Source organism: Onychomys torridus, chromosome 10 (genome assembly GCF_903995425.1).
Source record: "Onychomys torridus chromosome 10, mOncTor1.1, whole genome shotgun sequence".
Classification (NCBI taxonomy): domain Eukaryota; kingdom Metazoa; phylum Chordata; class Mammalia; order Rodentia; family Cricetidae; genus Onychomys; species Onychomys torridus.
The window spans coordinates 84,316,714-84,326,040 of NC_050452.1; the positions used below are offsets into that span (position 1 = coordinate 84,316,714).

The following is a 9,327-nucleotide window of genomic DNA, read 5'->3' on the forward strand; positions in this document are numbered from 1 at the left end:
TGGCGGGCTGGTATCTCCTGACTCAGCCTTCCTCTTCCCAGAATTCTCCTTGTCCTGCCTGGTTACTGGCCAATCAGCGTTTTATTTATTCAATCAATCAGAGCAACACATTCACAGTATACAGAAAGACTTCCCCAGCAGATGGGTCTTTTTTGTACATCAGTTCCTGCATCTATTTGCGCTGGGAGAGAGGGAGACCCCCCATTCTGTGCACATGTGCTCACAGAGTTCTTAGCCTCCTACAGCCTTCCTAGTAGCCCTTGGCTCCAAGGATGGTTGTCTTTGTGTATATTGCTACTCAGTTCCATGCCAGACCCCTGTCTTTCCCGAGAACTGCATTCTATTTATTTTTCAACTCTGTCCCAGCACCACGATGACTGAGTCAGTGACAACTCCCTTCTGCATCATTTCCGGTCACCTGTCCTGCCAGTCAGCTTTTCTCTAGTCTACAACACCAGCCTATCAACCCATGCTGTCCAGGACTTCCAGTAGATGGCGCCAGACCCCGCACAGAATAGATTTTTGTTTGTTTTTCTCTGTGTGCCCTCTGTCAAAGGCAGGATCTTGCCCGTCCATGTTTTATGCCCTGGTCCCAACTTTGTATTGCTGCTGTTCCACTTGCAGGTATTATTAAGCAAAAAAAGGGCTCCTTGAAGGTAATGCTGTGACTGTCCACCAGAAAACCTAGGCTACATGACGGATGAGTGGACAGCGTGGGTGCGCTACACACAGGGGTGACTCACATAGCACACGGTTTTCCATTGGAGATACAAAATGTCACTATGTGTTTTGCAAAATTGTGTTAGGTATGAATAATTTAAACATGAAGTGCAACAAAAAAAGATATAAGCCTGCCATTCACGTGTTTGAATGTGGTGGCTGTATGGGATTGCCATTCGAAGTTCTGAGGGATGCTCTCACGAACTGGCTTGTCTCAGCCCAGGAAAACTGCACAGAGCAGCATGGTTTGTAGACTCCAAGGTTTAGGACCTGGAAAAGACTTAGCATTTCATTCCTGCACATGTGTGTGCACGCTTGTGTGTGCATGTGTGTGTGTGTGTGTGTGTGTGTGTGTGTATTTATTTATTTATTTTTGAACACGTCTAGATTGTTTCTACCTTGAGATGCAAAATGAGAAAGGACAGTGAGAACCGGGAGGAGAAGAGAAAAGTTACCCAGACAAGCTCTGGACCGAGCCCCACTCCGTGGTTTCTTCCTCAAAGCCGCTCTCTCCCCTCTTCACCTTTTCACCTGGGCTCTGGCTTTAAGGCTGACAAAGCCAGCCGGTCCTGCAGCATTCCCTGCAGCTCGGTTGACCACAAGGAGCAGTCCCGGCAGGGGAGGCACTCGGTGGACCTGGAGCTGGAGCGGTGTCGGCAGCAAGCGGGCTTCCCAGGGATCAGAGAGAAGAGGGAGCCCTTGCCCTTGGCCGCCGACACCGACTATGATGCTGATGCAGGTGGGGTCCTGGAGCCCACTCCAGAGGAGTGGAAGCAGGTACGTGTGCCTAGCTGCTGTTTCTAAGAATGTCTGCCATCTGGGGACCAACAGATCAAAACTACTGTATAAATGAAGGAGGTTTACCAAGGTCCTTCTTTCTATCGAGAATTTTAAAACTCCAGAAGGACATTATTTTGGTCTAATAACTCATGTTAATGTTTTGTAATGAGTGGGGAGAAGCTGCTGGAGAGTGGCTGTTGCCCAAGAATACCTGTTCCAGGACTTGGCATCAGCTGGGGATGCAGGTTAGGTACCACTCAGTGGATTCTTTTCCATGCTAATTTCATGGAAGAAGCTGGCCGCTTCAGCACAAGACCAAAAGAACTAACCAGTAGCTTCTGCCCTGTTTTTAGGGAAGTATGGGCTTCCTTAGCTCTCTAGAACTCTGTCATTTGGCCATCCCTAGCTGCAAGGGAGTCTGAAAAAGTGTGTATAGCTGGACAAATGGCTACCCCAAACACAATCATTCTGTCAGGACAGATGAAAACAAACAGGCAGATAAGAATGAGGCACTGCACAGTGTGGCCCATTACTTGCCAAAATGGGAGACTCAGGATAACAAGGGAAGAGACATTTACAGGGTCAAGGCTATGTCAGGGAGGCCCCTGAAATGGCTAGCCTGGTGTCTCAGTTAGGTTTTTGTTTGTTGGTTGGTTTTTGTTTTGTTTTTCTTTGAGATGGGGGTTTCTCTCTGTAGCCCTGGCTGTCTTGGAACTCACTATGTGCCAGGCTGGCCTCAAACTCAGAGATCCACCTGCCTCTGACTCCTAAGCACTGGAATTAAAAGCATGCACCCTGGCTGCTGTTTAGTTAGGTTTCTACTGCTGTGACTAAACACCACGACCAAAAGTAACTTGGAAGAAAAGGGCTATTTTGCTTACACGTCCACATCATGGTCCATCACGGAGGAAATTCAGGGCAGGCACTCAAGCAGGGCAGGAATCTAGAAGTAGGAGCTGATGAAGAGGCCATGGAGGAGTGCTGCTTACTGACATGCTCCTATGGAATGCTCAGGCTGTTTCCTTATGTCCCTAGGACTGCCTGCCCAGGGGTGGTGACACTCCCTGTGGGGTGGGTCTGGCATATGAATTACTAATCAAGTACCCCACAGACTTGCCTATAGGCCAGTCTCAGGGAGGCATTTTCTCAGTTGAGATTCCCACTTCTCAGATAACTCAAGCTTGTGTCATGTGACATAAAATTATCAGCACACCTGGTGGCCAGGTTGGAGAGGATGTTGGTGGTCTTGGGCAGTTACAGAGCTATGAAAACTTGATGGTATCATCATTTGTCATCTACAAAAATGGCAGTTTCATAAAGTTCATCCAATCAAGAAAAGAATTCAGAATCTTTTGAAAGCTAAAATGAGCAGAAGTAGCCACTGGTTGGACAAAGGAGGAACAGATGTCACACTCCCCCAGTTGTTGATCTAGGCTTCAACACCAGCTTACACTTGAAACTTAAAACGGAAGTCTTTCCTTCTACAACACATGACCCAGTCATGTGCAGATACTTATAAATCAAATGCATTTTTTTCGTGAAAAGCAAGTGCAGAAAGTGTTACATGTCATCACTCCAAATCCACATCTGCATTGTGTAAGACTGGCAATGGAAAAAAACGCTTCTCTGAGTGTGAGCAGGAGGGGGGGGAACCTGAGCTGCTGATAAGACTTCCCAGATCTTCTGCATCTTTGTGTCAAAACCCCTAAATTACTTTAAAAAGCAAAACATTGTTTGAGCTTCTCCAGGACCACAGCTAGGGCCTGTGAACTGTACAGGGGAGACTGCCATTTCCAGGAGTTCTGCCTTCACTTTGGAGCCAGGGTGCAAGGGCCTGGATGCATGCTCTAACCAGGGGTAGCATAGCAGCCCTTATGCCCAGCGGTTACCCGAGCAATGCTACCGCTTCTACATGCTGACTTGCTATGTAAGATTTACATTCAAGAAAATGGGTGTGTCCATACCAGTCAATAGGTGTGTACACTCATTTATGAAACAAAACACTTATAAATTGCCTGCCTGTGATCCCTATCCTTGGGAAGTGGAGGCAGGAGGATCAGTTGTTCAGAATCAGCCTGGGCTACACAAGACCATATCTACAAACAAACAAACAAACAAACAAACAAAGACATCTGAAACACTTGGGAGGCTGAGGAAAAAGAGTCACTGTGAGTTCAAGGACAGCCATGGCTGCTTAGCAAGACCCTGTCTCAATACAAACAAACAAAAACAAACAGCAAGAAGATGTGACAAATCTTTTTAAATGCAGCCTCAGCATCCAAAATATAAACATGGGGCTGGAGAGATGGCTCAGTGGCTAAGATCACTGGTCACTCTTCCAGAGGACCCTGGATTTGATTCCCAGCATACAAAGGTTTTCTCAAAACCATCTATAACTCCAGTTCCAGGGAACCCAACACCCTCTCTGGCCTCCTTGGCCAAATAAAACTTCAAGATATAAACATGTCAAATATTAACTGCATAGAAATTTATTCATTTCCTCCTATTTTTTCCTTCTTTCTCTCCCTCCCTCCTCAGCTTCCCGCCCCCCACCGTCTTCCTCCACCTCCTTCTGTTTTTCCTGTGAATGACGGAGAGGATATGTACCTTGGTCTCCCTAGGTTGTAGATATTCTGTGGAGTGATCCCATGGCTCAGGAGGGCTGCAAGGCCAACACCGTCCGAGGGGGAGGCTGTTACTTCGGGCCTGATGTGACAGAAGAGTTGCTGGAGAAATACAAGCTGCAGTTCCTGATTCGGTCACATGAATGCAAACCGGAAGGCTATGAATTCTGCCACAACCGCAAGGTGGGCTGAGCCTCCGCAGCAGTCAATATTTGTGACACAGGAGTGATCCAAAGAGCTCCTCCCAGGAGCTGACAACCAACTGTACTGTGTTCCCTACTTGCCCAAGACAGCTAGGTACTTTGTGTGCGTGTGCGCATGCGTGGGAGGAGGGGCCTGTGTGTGCGCGTGCTCCAGACAGGAAGTCAGCACCGGGTATCTTCTGTTCTCCACCGTATTTGTTGAGGCAGGTCTCTCACTGAGTCTGGAACTCCCCAATTCATCTAGACTGGCTGGCCAGTGAGCCCCAGGGGTCTGCCCATCTCTACCTCCTCAGCACTGAGATTACAGAGGGGCACCACTAAGCCAGCTTTTATGTGGGTGCTGGGGAGCTGTACTTAAGTCCTCATGTAGCAAGCACTCTACCAACAGAGCCATCTTCTCAGGCTTTACAACCTTTTACCTTTGACTTTTTTGTTTTGTTTTGTTTTGTTTTTGAGACAAGGTCTCTCTACATAGCCCTGGCTAACCCGGAACTCACTGTGTAGACAAGGTGGGCTTCGAACTCCAAAGATTTGCCTGCCTCTGCTTCCTGAGTCTTGGGGTTAAAAGCATCAGCATACCAAGCTTTTTAAATGTAAAATTTGATGGTAGCTACTGTTTCCCGAAAGCCTGAGAGCAAGGGACACATAAGACCCATTTTGATTGATGGACATAGGAGGCCAGTGTTCCCCTAGACACACATATTTACCTCTAAGTCACACAGTTTGTGGTCAGTTGTCTCAAACATCCCTTCAAGGCACTGGATTTTGGCACTGTCCAGGTAGATATTCAGGGTATTTGGGTATCTCCAACTGCAATAATATAGGACTCCATGTTCCCAAAATCCTCTTTCTATGGGAGAACAATGGGTTCACAGTTAATTAATAGAAAATACATTTGACTACATGGTTAGTATGTCCTTGTTGCAAAGCTCCAAGAACATTTTCTTTCCTATGTTCACAGTGAATCTTAAGGAAGAGATGTTGTGTTCAGTATCTCCCAGAACAAAATGTACATGTCGACAGGAGAAAGTCTCACAGGTTATCTCTGAGGTGCTGTCTTAGTTAGGGTTTCTATTGCTGTGAAGGCACACCATGAACATGGCAACTCTTATAAAGGAACACGTTTAATTGAGGTGGCTTGCTTACAGTTCAGAGATTCAGTCCATTGTCACCATGGCAGGGAGCATGCAGACATGGTGCTGGCGGCTACATGTTGACATGCAGGCAACAGGAAGCAGAGTGTCTCACTGGGCGTGTCTTGAGCATATACGAGACCTTTAAGCCCACCTCCACAGTGACACACTTCCTCCAATAAGGCCACACCTCCTAATAGTGCCACTTCCTTTAGGGGCCATTTTCTTTCAAACCACCACAGACACAACGCCCATAAAAACCCTACTCTGGGGCTGGGGAGATGGTCAGCAGTTAAGAATGCTTATTGCTCTTGGAGAGGACCTGGGTCTGTTACTAGCATCCACTTAGGACTCACAACCACCTGAGACTCCAGTTGTGAGAAATTTAACACTGACTTCTGGCCTCTGTGGGGACTGCACGCACACACACACACACACACACACACACACAGAACACATAAACTATGCAGGGCCACACACACTCAAATTTTTAAAAAAGGATTAATAATTAAGAACACAGAGCCCTATATTATTGCATTTGGAGATACCCAAATACACAAGATCCCAAATATCTGCCTGGACAGTGCCAAAGTCCAGTGCCTTGAAGGGATGTTTGAGGCAATTGACTGCAAACCATGTGACTTGGAGGTAGAGATGTGTCTGGGGAAACACTGGCTTCCTGTGTCCATCAATCAAAAAGGGTCTTATGTGTCCCTTGCTGCACTGGGGCAGCTCACTAGCTTTAGAACAAATTTGCTTGCTACACATGACTGCCCCAGTTCATGAGACCCAGCCTGCTTCCAAGATGAACTGAAGAAGGTGTATTACCTCTTTGTTCAAAACAACGTCTGCTGATTTTACTCGGGATAGAAAAGTGAAATCATGTTCTGGATCTCCAATCAGTTTGAGTGTCTACAACTTGTTACAATTCTCTACAACATAAGTCACAATTCTCTAACAGCATTGAGGACAGAGAGAGGGATGTAGAAGGAGGAGGAGGGGGAGGAGGAGGAGGGGGGAGGAGGAGGAGGAAAGGTGGAGAGAAGGAAGGGAGGGAGGGAGATCGGTAGATGAGTGTGAGAAGCAGCCCCAATGTGAGTTGGCCAATGGACTGAGGATGAAGCTTCTTCAGTGTGCATAAGTTCTGTGTCTTTTCTGTTCTGATCCAGGTGTTAACCATCTTCTCTGCCTCCAACTACTATGAAGTTGGCAGTAACAGAGGTGCCTATGTTAAACTGGGACCAGCCCTGACTCCGCATATTGTGCAATATCAAGCTAACAAGACGACACACAGGCTAACCATGAGGCAAAGGCAAGCTTTTCAATGAGTGGTTATCAGAAAAAGAATTTTTCCAATCAGTGCATGCATTTAATCTCAGCAATTGAGAGACAGAGGCAGGTGGATCTCTGTGAGTTTGAGGGTAGCCTGGACTACAAAGTGAGTTTCAGGATTGCCAGGGCTGTTACACAGGGAAACCCCTGTCTTGAAAACAAAAGGAGAGAGAGAGAGAGAGAGAGAGAGAGAGAGAGAGAGAGAGAGAGAGAATTTTAGTGCTTAGAAACATTAGATGCCATTACATTTATTCTAATTCTCCAGAGCAATTCATAATTTAGCTACATTCATATTAAAATTTAGAATAGACATCATACTAGAGTCCCTGTCCCTTTGTGGTTGTTTTTGTGGTTGCTCAGTTTTTTTTCTTTATGAGACAGGGTCTCACTGTGTAGCCTTATCTGGCCAGGAACTTGCTAGGTAGACTAGCACGGCCTTGAACTCATAGAGATCCACCTGCCTCTGCCTCCTGAGCACTGAGATTAAAGGTCTGTGCCCAGCACTGGTTTCTTTTCTTTCTTTCTTCTGCTTTGAGACAGGGACTCCTGTAGTCCAGGCTGGCCTCGACCTCACACATAGGTAAGGATGACCTCCACTTTCTGTTCCTTCTGCCTCCACCTCCCAAGAGCCGAGAATACAGGCAGGCAAGATCGCACCTGCCTACTTCTGTTTTCTGTTATTATAGGGAAATATCTGATGCAAGGTATTTACAAAGAAAAGGAGCTTATTTAGCATATAAGTAGTTTTGGAGGCTGGAATAGTAAAATTGGGCAGCCCCTTGGTCTGTCCTTTGGTGAGGACCTAACTGCAGATGGCATCTCATCAGGGTAAGGACTCAGAGAAAGATCACAGCTTGAGATGGGAAGCAGACAAAGGAGGAGCCTTGGGTTCTTCTATTCTAATAGCTCTCTCAGAACTCAGTCGAGAGTCCCAGGAGAACTGCCTTAATCTGGTGTGTGTGTGTGTGTGTGTGTGTGTGTGTGTGTGTGTGTGTGTGTGGTGGTGGTGTGTGTGTGTGTGGTGTGTGTGGTGGTGGTGTGTGTGTGTGTGGTGTGTGTGGTGGTGGTGTGTGTGTGTGTGTGTATGGTGGTGGTGGTGGTGTGTGTGTATGAGTGTGTGTGGTGGTGTGTGTGTGTGTGTGGTGTGTGTGTGGTGGTGTGTGTGTGGTGTGTGTGTGTGTGTGTGGTGTGTGTGTGTGTGTGTGTGTGTGTGTGTGGTGTGTGTGTGTTTGTGTGTGTGTGTGGTGTGTATGAGTGGTGTGTATGTGTGTGTGTGGGGGGGTGTTGACCTAAGGACCTTGTTCTCAGCCCCATCTTCTAAAAGTCCCATCGCCACAGTCCGGTCCAAGTCCCCAGCACATGAACCTTTGGAGAACAAGTCCCAGCAAACCAGAGCAGCCTGCTTCTGCACACCCTCTCATCTCTACCCTCCCGTCACTGATAACAGGTGCCTCTGGATGAGATCCGGTATCAGGCCACTGAGTCCGTTCAATGTTATTCTATTTCCTGCTCCCCAGGAAGGGTTTGTGTTACCCCGAGTCCTTTACCCGTGGGACTTGGCAAGTAGATTGAGGAGCACAGTTTGCTAACTGTGGGCCTTTCTGGGAGGAAGTGTGGGATAGAATTTGGCTGGTTCTAGATTTGGAGTTCTAACCTAGTTGAGAACTTACGGTGTGTTGAGAGTTATAAAGAATTTACATACATCATCTCACACTGAGTTTGTGAAATGTACCTATTTCATTTTATCAATTTTTGTGTTGATAGATGAATTCCCTAAGAAACAGAACTTAGCTCAGCTAGTTGGAAGTGAGGTGGGCAGTCTGCGCCCTGCTGGTTTGATTGTAGTGTTCCTGGGTTGAACCATTATCGCCTCCCATGGAGAAGAGGGCTCCAGGGTGAATGAGTGCTTGCTGAGAGGCCCGGTTTCAGTTTACCGAACAGTTTTCTTTAATTATTCAGTCAAACTAAATTAAAAATAAAAATAGACAAAGTTAGCATAAATCAAGTGGGTAGAGATTTAAAATATTAATGGCGTAACATTGACTTTGAGTCCCACCTTTTTCAGAAAGAAATGTGGCATGAACTGTAGACTTCCCCCAGAGAATTAATCCTCCCATGAATCCAAAAAAAGCAAAAAGCAAAACAAAACGAAAACACCAGCTCCCCCAAGTTCCACACAGGGCTGCTCAGCTGCTCCAGGGGAATGGACCCAGCATGGAAAGGCTACAGTTTTTAGGACTTAACTGTTGCCATTACAAAGAGTCCATGTCTGGAATCCATGTAATCAAAGGAGAACCAACTCTTCTTTTTCTTAAAGGTTTATTTGTTATTATGTATACAGTGTTCTGCCTGCATGTATGCCTCCGTACCAGCAGAGGGCACCAGATCTCATTACAGATGGTTGTGAGCCACCATGTGGTTGCTGGGAATAAAACTCAAGACCTCTGGAAGAGCAGTCAGTACTCTTTTTTTTTTTTGTTTTGTTTTTTTGTTTTTTCAAGACAGGGTTTCTCTGTGTAGCTTTGCGACTTTCAT

General features: G+C 46.5%; 1 protein-coding gene across 1 annotated transcript in view; it reads left to right on the plus strand.

Annotated features, from left to right (window-relative positions):
* The window catches only part of Ppef2 (protein phosphatase with EF-hand domain 2), a 31,588-nt gene that overhangs the window by 15,141 nt on the left and 7,120 nt on the right, over window positions 1-9,327 (plus strand). The window contains exons 10-12 of the mRNA XM_036201461.1: window positions 1,108-1,497; window positions 4,122-4,307; window positions 6,630-6,772. Of these exons, the coding sequence (XP_036057354.1) occupies window positions 1,108-1,497; window positions 4,122-4,307; window positions 6,630-6,772 (719 nt within the window). The remainder of the gene's footprint in view (window positions 1-1,107; window positions 1,498-4,121; window positions 4,308-6,629; window positions 6,773-9,327) is intronic.